This window comes from Passer domesticus, chromosome 1 (genome assembly GCF_036417665.1).
Source record: "Passer domesticus isolate bPasDom1 chromosome 1, bPasDom1.hap1, whole genome shotgun sequence".
Classification (NCBI taxonomy): Eukaryota; Metazoa; Chordata; class Aves; order Passeriformes; family Passeridae; genus Passer; species Passer domesticus.
The window spans coordinates 42,050,182-42,067,745 of NC_087474.1; the positions used below are offsets into that span (position 1 = coordinate 42,050,182).

The 17,564-nt window shown below is 37.1% G+C and overlaps 1 protein-coding gene across 12 annotated transcripts in view; it reads left to right on the forward strand.

The window, feature by feature from the left end:
- The window catches only part of LOC135298299 (collagen alpha-4(VI) chain-like), a 55,926-nt gene that overhangs the window by 13,173 nt on the left and 25,189 nt on the right, over positions 1–17,564 (forward strand). For 4 of the 12 annotated variants that reach the window (XM_064415886.1, XM_064415894.1, XM_064415921.1 and 1 more), the window contains 4 exons: positions 257–357; positions 6,845–6,927; positions 10,093–10,172; positions 15,277–15,620. In XM_064415886.1, the coding sequence (XP_064271956.1) occupies positions 10,106–10,172; positions 15,277–15,620 (411 nt within the window). In that variant the 5' untranslated portion in view covers positions 257–357; positions 6,845–6,927; positions 10,093–10,105. Of the gene's footprint in view, positions 1–256; positions 358–1,192; positions 1,301–6,844; positions 6,928–10,092; positions 10,173–11,356; positions 11,476–15,276; positions 15,621–17,564 lie in introns of all 12 variants that reach the window. The other 8 variants (XM_064415910.1, XM_064415916.1, XM_064415887.1 and 5 more) reach the window with 6 other exon arrangements.

The following is a 17,564-nucleotide window of genomic DNA, read 5'->3' on the forward strand; positions in this document are numbered from 1 at the left end:
ATAAATGAGTCTGGTGTTACCAACTAATGGGGTTAGATCATCCCATAGGAATGCCAGCTACCCAGTTTTCTACATGTAGATGTTTGTGTTCCTCAGTTTTGTCTGTGTTCTTTGCCAGCATGTGTTCATTGCTGGAACTATTATGGAGCCATGAAATGTCACTGCAGGGTTGTGAACTAAGCCCGAGATATTTGTAAGACGTTTTGAAAGTCAGGTTTTTAAAATTTGTTTTTATTAAGAATTCTTGTCTTCCTAGGACATGAGGATTTTTTATCTGTACAGGATTAAGTACACTACCTGTGTACTGTCATCATGTGAATGTGCTACAGGATCAGAATGATACAGAAACTTTTACAGGTATTCTGCAAATAAGTTTAGTTTGAATGATGAATCAGGCAAACATTCAGCAGTGTCTGTCTCATATTCTGACCAGTGGGCTCCCTACCCCCCAGTGTAGGAGAGACTAGTACATTACAGTACATTACATACATTACAGTATTTGATGCTGGAAATCAGTTTTTCAGTAAAAGGTTAAAGTAAAAGGTTAAAAAAATAGATTTAAAGGCACTACATCCCTAAAAACACCCCAAACGGTGCAATTGGCCCGTTAGTTGGTGTGATGCAGTCCATACTGTGTAGAGCTCCTTGTGATTGGGGCAGGGATAGATTTGTAGGAATCATTACACACGTGATCTCTGTTCCAGCATTAGCCTTGCTTACTGTGGCATTATTAGCTCATCCTTCTTTTAGCTTTTGCACCATTTCCAGTTACTGTGTTCAGAAGGGATGGACTTTCCTACTGGATCTATCTTTCACTGGAAATAAAGCAAAAGATCTCTCTTGTGTCTTGGAGCAGCGTGACCTGTAGAGTCATTCTTACAATAGCTGGTCATTGTCTGTGCCAGGCAGTCTAAGTGCATTTGTTTTTCCTTTTCCTTCTAAGGAAAGATACTACTGGAGAGGTTGGAATGAAAGCCCCATCTGTACACCAGATCCTTATTTACTGTAAACTGTGCTCATGAAATCCATGTTTTTTGCTGATTTGTATCACAAGGGATATGTAGAATAGGAAATAAATTGGAAAAAGAAAACAGAGTTGCTCCCTGTCTTTCCTGAGGCACCTGATTGCTATAAAACAGAACAAAATTATAAGGGTTTTGAGACTGTATGATACATAGAAGATGTTTCCTAGGGAAACAACAACAACAACAAAAAAAAAAGGATGATGCAGCTGAAGGTTAAAACAAATTGAAAATAAAATTAAATACTGAAGAGAAAAAGGGTGCATGGAGGGAATCAGGTAAGCCAAGACACATCTGGAACTGAACCTGGCTAGGGAAATGAAAAATAACAAACAGTTTTTCTTCAGGTACTTAGAATAAAAATGGAAGAGAAAGAAATTGCGCCTTTGTAGGTACACAGTTTGTAGTAATTAGGGATGAGGCTCAGCAGCAACCCCACTCCCAATTACCACAAACTGTGTACCTACACACCCTGCCTGATCAGTGGGACACAGGACCTGTCTATGAATGTCAAAAGTGACAAAAGTATAAAACTGACAAGTACAAAACTGAGATACTCAATATTTTTTCTTTGGTCTTCATTAGCAAGTGCTCCAGTCATGTCACCCAACTCCAGAGTACAAAGGTAGGGACTTGGAAAATGCCCATTTAAATACCCCTTAAGAGAAGATCAGGTTTGATACCAGCAAAGGAATCTGAAGGTGCACAAACCACATCTTTTCCAGGTGTCCTTGCCTTCTGTCCCCCCCTTTCCAGATGCCCTTGCACAATAGGTGTAAGGCTCTACAAGTGGAAGTGAACAAACATAATGATTCCTCTTGTGTGAGGGTGTCGCTGAGGTTAAGTTGCTCTACTCCCTGCATCAAAACTGCTTCCATAAAGAAAAAAAGATGGATGAGACTCCCTTCTGAAGGGAACAGAAAACCCAATGTCTCTGATGTGGGCAATCGAGCTTTCAGCATTTTTTTCCCCATTTAAGTTTGAGACAACTCAAACATTTCTGTAACATGAAGAAGCATTTTTCTTACCTACAATGACTCCATTGGTAACATAGTAGTTGCTGTGTCCCTTTCATTGAAGGGAACTTTACTGTCTGTTGAGGCCAGTGTCTCTGGGTGCTATTTTGACCCACTTCTGAATTTTTAGAGGATCCCAGGAGCTCTGGTTGGAGTGTTTGGAAGTAATTAGCATGTTTTAAAAAAGGGACTGAACTGCAGCTAAATTATCTGTATGTCACTATGTTGTGCAGGACAGTGTGCAAGATTCCACTTCCTTTTAGTCTTCCTGACACCAAAGAAAGTAAAAGCATTTGTTTAGAAGCCCTTTTACATCTGAACTTAACCTACAACCTTTCAAAGCAAAATTAGAATGTAGAAACATAATGGCTCATGCAAGAATTCTAATCAGTAAATAATTAGAGGCATATGGTAGTCTTGAACTGAAACATTGTCCAGGAAATGTTAGTAGTGCTCAGGGAAAAAACATTGAAGCTATACTTCTTTTCTTTTGTGTGGTCCTAGGGAAACAGAGATTTCTTTTTGTAGATGATGCTGTAGAGGCCAAATTCCATGGCTATTATTAATTGTATGTATGTTATCTCAAAATACATTTTCTACATAGGTTATTCAGTGTGCATGAAGTGAATTTCAGTGGGCATTGTCAATATAAAAAATGTGGTGAAAGAATTTATGTGAACATGAAGTGAATTGTTCTTGCTGGATTGGAACATCAGAGACAAGGCTTTGAAGGAAGAGAACCCAAAACCTTCAGCAGTAGTTCGGAGATTCAAGTGATATTCTTTCATCTGCCAAGACAGTCCTGTGTAGAACTGACTAATCATGTATGAAAAACACTCATTTTGCAAGTGTGATGTAGCTCATTTCAGCATTTAAAAGCTTAGTATTATAGCATTAAATAAATAAAAAAATCAGAGAACACTGATTTTTGAGAAAATGCAACACTTCAGACGTGCCAAATTGTATTTAAATTTATTTGCCTTCAGGGAAAAAATGGAATTTTGGTCTTATATTGATTCTGTATGAAGCTACATTTTTAAGTTTCTTAACTCCTCACAAAACTGTTTTTCAAGATCTGCTATAGTGAGATAGCATTTCTGAGGATTATTAATGAATACATATGGATAAGCTTACATTTTATCTGGTGCATTGTGACTTTAGTGCATGGCAAGTGTCACAAAACTCATTTTCTAAATTACCTGTATAGGCATGCAGACACCTGGGAAAGTGTCAGTTTCCACACTTGCTTTCCAGAATTTATTATGGATTCTTCTCTTGATGTGGCAATATATATAAAACATGCTGTTTAATTTTCATTGGTTTCACAACAGCTGCAGTTTTAAAGATGATTGCCACAAAGTTACTCAGCTCTAATTGGCCTGCATACAGTCATTTACATAATTCTTCCAAATACAGTATCATTCAGTCAAACAAATCTCCTTCATGTCAATGAATAAGAAAAGAGACTTTGGATAAATAAAATTTATTCCAAAAGATTCAAAGTAAAATATGCACCTAGTAATAATACCAGCATGCTTCAAAAATGTGTATGTCTCTTTGCTTTGTTCATTTTACAATGATGTTTCATTTGACAAGACAACATGAGCCTTGAACTAATTATGGGTGATATTGTAGTCTTGTAAAGATATTCACAAGCAAAAGTCTTGCTGCTTCCTAGCTTCATATTTTCCTGCCATCAAAATTGATAGATTCTTGTAAAAATGAATGATTTTCAGCATTTGAAATGAGAGGATAATTAGGTGGGGTTTTTAAGCAAGTATGTTGGCAGAAGTTTTACTTCTATTGGCTATTGCAAGGTAAGATTTTTCTAGCATTAAGTTTTTATAAAGCAAGAATCTGCATCTTGCGACCACCAGTAAGCTCCTATTTTTAGAATCCTAATTCAAAGATACATCTAGCATATGTTAGTGAATAATTGATAGTTTAAAAATTGTGTAATGCTGCATACAAACTGTTGTCATCAATTTTAAATTCCCCACTTTGTAGAAGTTCAACATGAGTGGACTTATACTATTTTTATTCTAAAACAAGAATTGTTATAAAATTAATTTGTTCCAGATGAGTTTGAGTACTTACTCCTGTGGATAGGATGCTTTCCCACTCAATATTCCTGGAAGTAGGAGGGTCACATCTGCTGGTTTTCTTAAGAACTTTTGGCTTTGAGAAGCTGCTTTCATGAATGAAATGTTTGTGCTTAGTTCACTTAATATCCTTTACTAAATGAGTCAGTGAAGCACATGTGGGCAGTTTTGCCTTTATGCTGTTGACATTTGTCTATTTTCCAGTCAAAGGGACTGGCAAGGATATGAAAAATTACTTGTATCATCCTCCAGGTTTAGCTGGCCCATTTTACAAGGTCTGTGAAATAGTTTTGCTTTCCTGCTTCAATGCTTTTTATTGATCGCTTTTATAGTCTTTTCTGTATGTAAACAAGCTTAATCTGTAGCACTGCCATGATATTTCTTTGATACTGACATGATACTACAACAAAGTAAGTCTAAGGTCAGAACAGATAGGAAAGAGAGAGAGAAACAATAACAAATGCATCTCTAGTTCCATAAGAACTTTCTGATGTGGGAAAACTACTCCTCCGTATGAAGGAGCTCTTTTTGACCTCCTTTACCCCTTTTAACAAATCCCTTAGTAGAAGGTACATTCACCTGCCTGTGAACTAAGTATATACAGGTTATTGGTTACAGTCCCAAATTGTCATGAGGTCCCCTTCTGCTCTTCTTTTATTGAGGCCAAAGAACAGAGTGTTTAGGAGTTTGAAAGTGAACCAGTTCTGGGTCAAAATGAGTCATTGCTAGGTAAGAACTCATTTAACTCAAGGTTTAAAGACTCTTAAGTTTCACAGCTCCCTTTACTGGGTTTGGTTTTAAAATTCTTTCCCCCATCTGGGATGAAAGGTGAAATGTAACTTTCATCTTGACTTCTTTCTTGAGGAAACTAAAGCATGAGTGTCTAAAGCTGTAGTAATGTGCTTAGTTATGTTCATTACTGACAACTTGGTATAGTCTAGTTGAATTCATACACTTAGAGGAAAGCTTTAATTAATTTTAACTGAGTACAGCAGTTTAAATGAGGGTGTGATTAGTAAATAGCTAATTACAGTGTTCAAAGTGAGGAAGCAAAAGCTTATCAGGCTCTCAGAACAGCTAACTGTGGCCTTAGGTAGATATTGTAAGTATTCTGGTTAGATTTAATTTTCAACTAATGAGGTTTTCAGCCGTTTGTTTTATTTTATTCTGTGTTAAAATAGCTTTATGAGTAGAAACCACAGACTTTTCAGTGAAGATTTCCCTGAAGCAAAGTACTGGGAGTTAGGGCAGGCAACATAGCTGTGTCAGAAAATTTGTTATCTGAGTCTTACAGAATTTTTACTTCTGACACCTAGCAGGCAGCAAGGACAGCTCTGCTTGTCTCGTTATCATGCATTATGGGAGTTTCAGGTTGCTCAAGCTGAGCAAAGGAAAGGTGTAAAATAGAGAGATTTTTTAGAGGATGCTCAGGACTTCTCAGGCAATTGTCCTGATCCTAAGGGAATATACATATGTACTTGATACCTTCAACACATTTAACTTCAGGGGACAGTGTGGCTATGGTTATATATATGGTATATGGTTATGGTATGGTTACTTCAAATATGGAGATGTAAAAAATAGCTGGGGTCTCTGTCAGAAGATTTGTTTTTGAGGGATATTCTGGACTGAAGAGAGAAACTGTAATTTTATTTTTAATTTCATGTTTGGTTAAGAACTGTTTGAGACTGCCAGGATACCAGGGTCTACTTATAAAATTTTGTAAATGTGTACTTATTGCAATTTGTTCTGTTTAAACCATCAGGAATATAGAAGTATGAAAGATAAGGAATGTTTACTTACAGGATCATGCTAATTACTAAGCTCTACACAGAAATGGAAAAATATGCAATAGGCTTATAAAAGGTGCACCTAATACTGAAATGGAAAATAATTTTGTCTCTTCATTCTTTAAAATGAAGTTGGCATGTAAACATCCATCCCATTTGCTCATGGACAGCCAGACACTGATTTTGATGGTAAAGGGAACTGATTTTTAGTGTCAGTCAGTTTTTCCTTGTAAGACTGGGTGTAGACTCCTCATGGGCTGGTTGTATGCTTGTCTGTACTTACGTCTGTCTGTGGGGGTGTGCCTGTCCTGGTGGCCACGTCCTTTCCAGCTGTGTCTGCATGTCCTTCTAAACAAAATCACCCATTGAAACATATTGAACCTCATGTTGTTCACTCTGACTTCTTAAGTCAGGTAAGTCACCCAGGGTCTCCTTGCTTGAATCAGTGCCTGGCCTGTGATTATAACTGGAATCATTAGGAAATTCCTTTTTCTCTGGGAAACCTGCAATGAGAAAAGCAGCAGCTTTCTTCCTGAGACATTTCAGTGCTAACAAAAAGATAATGTAGAAAAAAATATGTGATTGTAGAAAGGACATAAAAAAAAAAATTTCTTCCTTTACATAAAGAGCTGACCCCTAGAAAGTATTTTGCATTAAATTTACAGCAACATTTATCTTTCTTCTGGTATTATGATTTCTCAGTGTTTAAAGTTCAATAAGTGGATATATGAGGAGAGTTGTAAGATAGGAGGGTGGGATGGACTCCTCTTGTTTTCCTGTTTGGTGAAACCAGGAAATTCAACAGTTTAAAACCAGGCTTTAAATTTACTTTAGTGAGAGAAAAGGAGATGGTGGAGGAAAGAAATAACTAAGTGGGGCGTGTAAGTTGAAGCTTTCTCTCTGCTGTATTCCAGGACTTGATCTTATTTCAAAGCCTTCAGAAGGAATGAAATCAGCATGTAGAAATTGAAGTAATCTAACTGGAGTACTTCAGTAGGTAGGAGAAAACTACGTGATCACATTTATTTGCACTGGTAGAGATGGGATTTTAAGTTAAAACAAGAAAGACTGTGTTTCTTCTCTTAGTATATACCAACACAAGAGGGAAAATGTTCCCAGTCAGGTGTGCAGGGAGAATCCTGTATGCAAGATGCTTATAAATCTTAGGTGAAAAAGAGATGTTGCTTCAAGATCTCCATGCTTTTGACAGCATGCTTAAGAAGTATATTATCATTTGAGAGTGCATTTGGCTCTGGCAGCAAAAATCTACAGAATTACTTTATTAGCTGCCTAAAACATTGAAGCAGCTGAAGATAAGACTGGGACATTAGTTGGTTAAAAAAAAGAAAAACAAAATACATGGGCAAGTAATCTTCAGGAAGCATTTAAAGGATTCATGAGTAATGTTGATATTTTTCTTCCTTCGAGATTTTTATAGATATATGTGTATATCTGGGAACAAATATGTAAAAATGCTGGCAGTAAAATGAACTTTAAAATATGTATTATTTTATACTGTTTTCTAAGGACTTTTAATAATTTTCAACTTTTATCTCCTAATACAGAATTAAAGTGGAAAGATGTCTTAGATTTTGGAGAATTGCTGCCTTAGCATCTTGCATAATTATGCTTATATATATATTTGTATAAGCAACTACAGTTGTGCATATATAAGTACCTTATGCTAATACCTTGTATACACTATTTTACATTCAAATAAATTTTAGAATTAAGATATTGCCAGTGTAATGCTCTGTAGCACTGCATGTTTCTGAGAGAGTTTATTTAGGCTTTGATCCATAGCATCTATGAGCTGTATGATGTGAATTTTCCATTAAATTACTTCTCATTTTGCATTAGTAAAAAATGAAGAATACTCATAGAAGGCCTAAAGCACCTCTATCTGTGCAGCTTGTAGTGCATGATTGGAATTTTGTATGTGAAGATAAAGCAAAATAAATAATACAAGTAGGAAAATCAGTCTGCACATGTTTCTAAATTGCAGTGTTTGTGTATTTAAAGAAGCTGCCTGATGCCAGTAGGGATTAATTAAGGGAAAACAGAAACAAGTGGTAAATAGGTTCCCAACTGCACTCACTGTTTAGGAAGAGTGGGAGAGATTTTTCAGGTCTAGAGTATCTGACCTGAAGAACTGGGAACATTCTAAGGGAACATTCTTGAGTCGTGGGGCTGGAAGAAGCTAAAGGAGGCAGAGACCACAGCTGTTGGGAGGCATGGAAATAGATGCATAGCTAAACACTCACAGATTATTTTATATATTATGATAGTAAGAGCTAGATTTTGGTATGATATTTGAATATTTATGTAATTGAGGAAAGTCTAGCCTCTTGCTAAAAGACCAACTGTATTTTACTGAGTGTGAGCATCCAGATATACCTTGAAAGCTTGCTGCTATTTGATGCTCTTGAGTTTTTCACATACTCGGTCCTGGAAATTTCTAGAGCAAAACACTGATTGGAGGCTTTGGAAATACTGGCAGCAACTTACTTATCTGTCCTTGAATATGTACATGTCTAGCTGGGTCTATAGATCTGTGTGCAATTTATTCAAACAAGAGAGTTCATGAGGTTAATGCTGCTCTGGCATAATAACTGTGTTATCAGAGCAGGAACTGTCTAACCCAGTAATGCAAATTAGTAATCATTATTATTTTTTGGGGCTACCATTAAAATATTTAGTTGTCTCTCAATATAAAGTTTTAGCTTATTAACATCTAAAAAATAGGCTCATATAATTAGGTGTAGTAGTGAAAATTGATAACAGGATTAAATCTCTGTCAAAGTGATCAAGGGGAACTCTTAAGAGATTCATTAACTCTCTGGAATATATGCAGAAAAATTAATTAAATCCAAGATAAAATTTAATTACGGAGACAGCATGCAAAATGGTTACAAAACAGTTTCCTTTATGTTAGTAATGCTTATGGAAAAAAATTGTGGTGTGCAAAGGCATGAAGGAGGCTTCCTCAATGCATCAACCCCAGCACTGCTGTCTGTTCTTGTTGAGGACTACATAATACCTAGGACCTCTTTGGTTGCATAGGGACCTCAGCTGGAGCTAGAATTTCTGTGTTATTGCAGTTGTATTAAAAGTGAAAAGTGCCAGTATCTGATAAATGTCTTGAAATATAGGAAACGTAGTGCTTTTTCCCCTCAAGGGTTGCAAAGAACGCTTGAAGAACTCCAGTGCAGCTTGGTGTGGCAATACTTGGAAATTAAGTTTTGCTCTTGCCTGAGGTTAGAATACAGATCCAATCACATCATTTCTATTCATTGCCTTTTGTTATTTACAAGACCTAGGGTAATATTACATACCGCTACCCTAAGAACCTGGACTTAGTCCTGTGCTATGTTAGACCAGCTGTAATCTTTCTACTAAGTTGTCTTTGCAGATCTAAGACACAGAATAAACAGTGTAATGATTTATTAAACGCAGAATCAAGTGTACTTGTGTCCTAGAATAGAGAGTTATGCAAAACTGTTTTGTTAATATTTGTTTAGTGTGCTTAAGCTCAACATGCCTTAATTTTGTACTTTCTGAGAGATTTTCATTCCCATTATCCACAACATTGAGTTTTGGCTTTTGGGAGATTTTTATACTGTATTTCCATTTTTCTATGACAACTGTCTTTGTTACTGGCCCACTGATGTATTGAATTTGTAAATGAGTGCTTGTTCTTTTCTTATCTATGTGTATCACATATAGATAACACCACCAAGCTTTCCTTTAAATTGGTGTGGGGGTGGGAAATTTCAAGGCTAGAAGGGAATCTTAAAGGCATAACTCCCATTAATCTTACACTGTGAATAGCTTGCTTTTAGTTGAATTTTAGATCATGGTAAATATAGCTGTGTGAATCAGAACAAAGCATGATTGTGAGAGCAAAGCATTGAACAGTTCCTTTTGGTTATATGCTGTACTTCAGTGTCAAACTCCTACAGCTCTGTGTTCAAAGCCTGTATGTTAAAAACTAAGGGGAAAATTATGAATTTAAAGTGCTACTTTAAATTGCATACAGCTAGAAAGCCTGCATGTTGTTAATAAAATGCACTTATCCCATTCCTTCACAATTAAAAGTGTCTTTTTTAGGGAATTATGCTCTGTATTTCTTATATCTTTGGCTTTGATTTTTTTCCCCTAGGAAGGTTTTCAAAATGGATGCCTGGAAACCACTTTTTCTTCTCTACATTTTCGCCTTCTCTACAGAGGCAGAGGAGTCTGGTAATACACTAAAGAAATTATTCTTCAAGTTGATAGCAATACTACTTTTTTACATTTGTACCCAATATCAGTGGGAGATGAAGAATTGAAGAACATTTTTTCTAATTATGAATTATAATTAGGGGTAATGTGGTCAGTTTTTATGAAATTTATAACTACAATAGGATAGTTTTCCTAAAAAATGCAAAAAAATGCAAAAATTAATGGAACAGCTCATTAAATTTTGTTTGTTCATGCATGCTGGGGTTTCATATTTGCAAAAGTAACATAAAGCTCTTACAATTGTAACACTGCCAAAAGCAAGATAAGTCACAGTATTTAGCAGTTCCATTTTGGTAGTCAGCCTTTCTGGAAGATCTGTTTGAGAAGTGTTCTGCCCAGTTGCAGGATATTTTCTGCATGACTGTCGATTCGAGGAAGTAATGACTGTTCCATCCATGCTCTGCTAGTGTTATATGCTTCCAGAATTTGTGGAAACATGAATTTCACACCAACTACAAAGAAATGTGCTTAGTACTCCTTAAGTTGATGTGAACTTTTTTTTTCCCTCAGAAAATAAATATTAATTAGTAATGTATGCATGCAGAATAGAACTCAAAGTGCATGACTAAATTTTCCTTTGCTCTCTTGAGAGAGAGCAGGCTAACACATTCCAATGGTTGTGTTTCACATACAGAAGTGTTTAATATTCATTAACTGCAGATAAGTTCTGAGCAGACTGTGAATGAAAATTATGTTGTGGATTTCAGCATCTCTCCTTTTCCCTTGAATGGTGTTGCAGAAGGCTGTATCTTCTGACCCTCTGTATGATAATCAGGGGAAAAGAAGGAAATAGTGGGTGACAAAAATTTAGCAGAATAGATGGGAGGGTTTTTCTTCAAAAGGCCAATAGGTCTTGGATTCTGAAAAGCAATTAGGATTCAAAATTACTTTTCTATTAGATTACACAACCTTTAAGGAAAGAGGGAATTTACAACTTATTTATTCAGTCAGCAGGAAAGCTTCCATGACAGACATAATTTTCCTGGTAGATGGATTCTGGAGTATAGGGACAAAGGACTTCATGGTCATGCACATTGATCAATGGGAGGACAAAATTGTGTTGGTGTGATTCAGCACAGTGATGTGACATACACTGAATTCTTGTTGAACACTTTTTATAACAAAAATTATTCCTTAAAAAGATACAAAATCTACATTACAAAGAAGGAGGTACCAAAACAGGGCAGAGCCTCCAGCGCTGGAGAATCACTTCATAGCAAGTGCTGGTAGCCAAAAAGCAGCTTGACCAGAGTCTTTTCCAGTGAGTACTCTGCTAAGACTGTAGAGGATGGGGCAAGGGGCTTTAAGGAGCAATGGGATCTATGTCTTTGAAGCTAACATGGGGATGATAAAATGTCCCTTGGGAGCTGTTTTTCATAGCTGATGATGCTATGATGATGATGAGAGTTCACAGTAGAAAATCTTGATGCACTGAAAACCATCAAAAATAATGTCAGTCAGGTCTGTTAATGCAAACATCTCCCTGGTCAGGGTAAGGAACAAAACTTTTGCTGGGTGTATAATGACAAATATCCACACAGCTTTCTGCAGTCCCTGATAAAAGTACCTGAGCTAACTGCACAGCAGTGCAATGGTTCTACCAAAGAATACTGCCCATGTTTGCAACTCACAGCATGTACTTTGCTTCAGTCAAGAGCCACTACACTCCTTGCTATGGTAAATAGCTTCTGAAGTCAGACAGTGCATTGCATTAAGCCCTCATAGTTCCTCAGTGCCTGAAAGGAGCGAGAGCGGATAGCCTCAGCAGGTATCTTAATAAAAAGAGGGAAACAGGCAATTCAGTGATATTTTAAAAACAACATCCTAGAAACATAGCTTTGTCATCTCCAGCTGACCATACTGCTTCAGTGGGACTGTCAGCAGCCACTGTCTGTCAACAAAACTGAAGTCTCACAGAGGCACTGTGCAGAGGGGGTGTCAGGAGATCCAGCCTTGGATATGTGGGAGGTATTGGCAAGATGTGAACTGCAAATCCATGGTAATTCTGAGGTGCTATCCAAAAGTTTTTCCTAGATGAGAAAAAGAAAGTGGTATCTCTTACTATATCTTTTATATGGCAACAGTGGATTGGATGCCACACAGCCTGAGAGGCTGCCAACCCCTAAGAAAATAAAGCTTCAGTAATGCCTTTAGTTAGCATAGCAACTTTTTAAAAATATCACCTGCTGGTTTTGGGTCTGAGTTGATTCTGACTTGGTGCTGGGTTGCCAGTTGCCTTATAATGTGGGAAGACTAAAGTACAGAACATACAGAGTTGCTCTTTAACATTACATATTCATGCCACCTATGTAGTTTGATAATACTGTAGATGTGTTTGTTAAGTTGTAAAAAAGAAAAATGGAGTGCAAGACAAATCAAAAAGCTAATCTCTTCTGACTGGTGTAAGTGCATGGCATTGGTTGGATATGGCAAGAAGAGACAGTTCTGGAGCATTTCTTCTCTCTTTGCTCATCCTTCTAGGGACTGTGACTGTCCTTTAAAGCTCCTTGTTGTTGTTAAAGTTCCTGTGTGTTGTGTTCACATAGATGTTATATTTTATGTGTTGGATGTATTCTCTTTGTTCTCCTTGTTATGCCATAAAATTGATCCAACTCAGTTCTCCAGGTTTCATTCCCTTTGTGATCGGAAACTTACAGAGAAAGGAACACTGAGATGACCACACTGCTTGTCCAAGGCATTTTGTAGCAAGAGCTGAGCTTCTAATGCATCCTAGGCTAGTGAGATCTTGATTACCCCAAAATTGGCTGGTGTTTGCTGGGGTGTTGGGGGCCAAAATGAAGAGCTGAACCTTTTTCCTAAAGACAGAAGCAATTCATGTGAATTATATCTGCTCAGGTGGTTTGCAGAGAGAACAGCTGGGCCTGAGTCAGTAGGAGCTCTGTTCTTCCACCCACTCTTTATCCCATCAAGAGCTGAACAGACTCCCAGATGAAAAAATATTCCCTGGCTCCTGCAAGCAGAGAGAGAGGGCTGCTGTGGAAGGGGAATGTGCTGCTATGGAGCAGTATGACCGTAGCTGACGCAGTAGCACCTCCTGGTGTCTCATGGCAGGGAACAGGGAGATTTAATGGGAGATACAGCAGTAAACTTTATATATGCATACAGGCACACTTGTTTAGAGAGAGAGAAGTTAAGGAAAGCATATTGGGTTTCATCTCAGTGATGGACATATTTATTGCTAAGATGTGCATAAATTTGTCTCATAAAATGAAGATCAGCTTTCTGTGAAGTCTGTTTTATCTTGTCCTGTCATCTGTTTTAATATATTCACTGACCTTCTTTCCTGTAATAAATATATTAATTCCCTTTTCTCCAGTTACCGTCTCTTACACTGACAGGTTTTTCAATTTAAAGAATTTCATTTCAGGGACAGCATGTTGACAGGAGAAAAAAGATACCTTTGCAGCAGTAAGATAGAACAGTTTAACAATGTGGATGTTCATAGGAGAACAGGCGGTGAGAAAAAGTGTTTGGTAACACAGAGGTGTTTACTCCTGCAAATAAATAGAGATTATCAACAAGGTGTAGGATAACTACCAGTAGATGTTTTACGCATTCTCATGCACAAATAGTAGCCCAAAAAATAAACTATTTACTGCTGTTTTGTTATTCTTGCTGGTACACTGAGGACTTGACAGAGAACATTTAAAGAGCTGAGCACTGTGGATGACCAATTGTCAGGGCAAAATTGCTGAGTTCATGCTTATCCTTCACTCTGCCTCCAAACTGTGTGACTAAAAAGACCCAGGTCTTAGAAGAATCTCATTGTGAACACATACTCTGTGTCCTGTACATGAACACATACTGGAAGAAATATCCATAAGATTTTGTGTTCACATGTATGTGTAGACATGTATGCATGTAGAGATATATCTGATTATTTTGTTGTGAGCTGAAAAGATAAGAGGCGTAGATTTTTGGTGTTGATCTGAGGTCTGAATGTCAGATTTTTTTAGCCATAAATCTTGTTCAATGTGACCTTTTACATTCAAAGATTTTCACACTGCTTTCTGGCAGATCATACCCTCTAGGGGGCAGTTTGTACCACAAGTGACAATATTGAAACATAACGATGGTCCCTCTGAGATTAAAGTATTTGGAATATTTATTTCTGGAAGTATTTGGTTAAAGAACTGAACACATTTATCTCTTCCATGAGAGAGGGAAAAGTCAGAAAAATTATGTGGAATAATAGTAACAAGCCCAAACTAGCAAAGCAGTCTTGTGATTCCTAAGTGTTTCAGAGTCAATGAATGAAAAGGGAATAAAATTAGGTAGAGTGCTGTTATACACTAAAATTGCATGCCTCTGACTTCCTTGCAGAGGTACAACAATAATGCATCTAGGATCACAGAATAAAATTCAACATGAGAAATTAATAATCAAGGTAGAGAAGAAAAAAACATGTAGCTTGGCTGAGGTTTTAATGAGGGCAAGATGAGTGGGACAGAGGGAGGAATTAACCACATCACACTATTAGTTGTTATTACAAAGAACAATACAAGCAATTCCATAACTGAGGTACCCATCACCTTACAGCAGCTATTTTTCACAATGGTTATGACATTTCATGTAGTCAATGCTGCCTCTCTCTATCATGTTTGTTTTTTTGACCTGTTGTTCTATGTTTGCATGTATCACTTGGTCTTGTGACAAAGTGACAGAGCACAGTCAGTCATTAAGGTTCCCTTCATAGCTGGAATTTGTGTTGTACATTCTCAGTTGTTAGCAAAGCTCATAGATATATTTTCAAGATTAGGCCCTTTGAGGACACTGGGCAGCTGGAGAACAGACATGTTTTGCAGTTTGGGAATGTGCAGGTGTAGAGTAATTTAGTATTTGCAAGTTCATATGGCCACACTGAAACCTGTGGGCTGATGACATTTTATATATATGTATATGGAAAACCTATCTCACTGATTCTTACTTCCAGCTTTAAATCTACTATGTTGAATTTTGTTACATGACTCTGACAGAAAACAAGATCACAAAGAATGTATGTTTATAGTTCCCTGTTTCCTCTTTTTTTTTTTTTTTTCAGAATGCAATATAGATCTTTCTATAGCAATTGATATTTCAAGGAGTGTGCAGCCAACAGCCACAATGCTCCTGAAACAGAGACTGCAAGCATTCCTCCCCACACTTCTACTCCAGATGAAATCACTGCCAAATACCAGCTGCAATGCTCCAGTTGAAATTGGGTTCAAGTTCCAAGTATTGGCAGAGAACAAACAATTAATCTTTGACTCTGGTTTTGAAGAGTATAATGAAGAGATCATCCAGAAGTTCTTAGGTGCACAGACCACTGTGGACACCTACATGAATGCAGACTTTTTGCAGGCACTTGAGGAGAATTTCTTTAATGTGACCTCTGCTAAAGTTAAGGTAACTTAATGGTATGAACATATATCTTGGAAAAATTAGGCAGTGTAATATTTGCAGACTCTGATGCGGTCTGTAAAACATCAGGAAGACAAAAAGAAGTTCAGGAATTGATGATGCTAATAAACAGAATCACAGAATGGTAGAGATTAGAAGGAATCCCTGGAAGTCACCTTCTTCAATCCCTGTGTTCAGGGAGGGTTAACTAAAGCAGGCTGTCCAGGGCCATGTCCTGATGGCTTTTGTGGATCTCCAAGAATGGAGACTCCTCAATGTCTCCAGACAGCCAGTGCAAGTGCTCAGTCACCCTTGTCTTTTCTTAAGTTTATATAGAACCTCTGGTTATTTTTTTGCTTGATATAACCTGATATATCAATTACAGTTCCCTAGGAACTCCTGTAGTGAGATGGTACCCAGAACATTTGGCTTAATACATGTGATGAGTATTCCCACAGATAACCTTCTTATATCTACCATGGAATGATTGTACTTTAGGCAGTGGAAAGTAGTTTTCTTTCAGGAACTCTTATTCCTAAAAGGAAACAACTTTCTTATTCCTGATTCTGTATCTTTGTTCAGATCGAAACAGAAGTCACAAAAAAAGTTCATCTGAGAAATTTCCTTACAGGAGTTTATTCATGCCATTAACTTGTCAATAATTAAAAAAACTCCCAAAGCTGTGTTCCACTTACAGATAACTGATGATCAGGAAATTCTGCCTAGATGCTGCAGATAATTTATCCATCTTGAAGTGAGGTGAAGGGAGAAGCATAAAGTTTCATCTAATCTCTCCTGAAATGAATGGGGATTCTTTCAACTTGAGTTCAAGGCATTCAGATCTCATTGGAGTGTTTCAGGATCAATGCCTTGACAGTTTATCGTTGATAAGGCACTGGCTCTGTAAAGCACTGAGTATGTCCTGTCGAAGCTGTTTGAATATTAGCACTTACTAAGGTCTCCATGCAGGAAGACCTTCCTACTAAGGAAGAACTGGTTAATTCTTGCTAAATACTTAAGGGTTTTCATCTTCCAACTTTATTTTTGCTTTTATGAAACACCAATTTTCATCTGGCATGGATTGAGGAAGCCATATTACAAATTCTGCTGCTTTCAGATGCAAGTTTGCATTCTATTTTTTACAGCAATTGTATAGTTGTGTTTGACTTGCCAGTTTAAGTTGCACCAATTTGGTGCACATTTAAGGAGTTTTTTTCTAAAGATTACTTAAAATGTCTGAACAGGGAACATGACCACATAAGATTTTGCTTGTTTTGAGTCTCAGAGAAAGAACTTGTTTGACATAAAAGTAAAAGCAATGCTTTTTTCCTCCTAATTGTCAGTTCTGGAGATCAGCATCAAGCAAGGCTTCTTTCTGCTTCGGCATTATTATTATAAATAAATATACTGCATATCTCAGCATTTTACCAGTGGATTAGTATTCTTCTCTGACACTGTTTATGTACAAATTGAAAGTACAAGACTTTAGAATGCATATGAAATCACAATTTAATCTTCCTAGGATCCTGAGCAATAACGTGCTTGTTCTGTAAAGATTATTAGTTATAAAACTCATCAGGGACCATGATTATCTGTTGGTTGAATTTATTCTTTTCTTTGTTATAGACTTGCTTAGCAGCAAAAAAGTTGAACCTAATTCCAGCATTTTCAACAATGGATGTGTTCCCACAAGAGCTTGATATAAACAAATGCTTTGTAAACATAATAACATACCTTTACATACCTTTACATATATTTACATTTATATGCCCACAGTAACAACCCACATTCCCCGTTCCCCTTGTTTTTAAAATGGAAATATCATAGAAAAAAAACCAACCAAACCCAGGCCTACAGCATTGTCTCTACCAACCTGTGATGAGTGTACCCATCTATGGTCCAGGTCTCTGCTGTATCACATGGTGCTTGAACAAGCATAGAATTTGTACC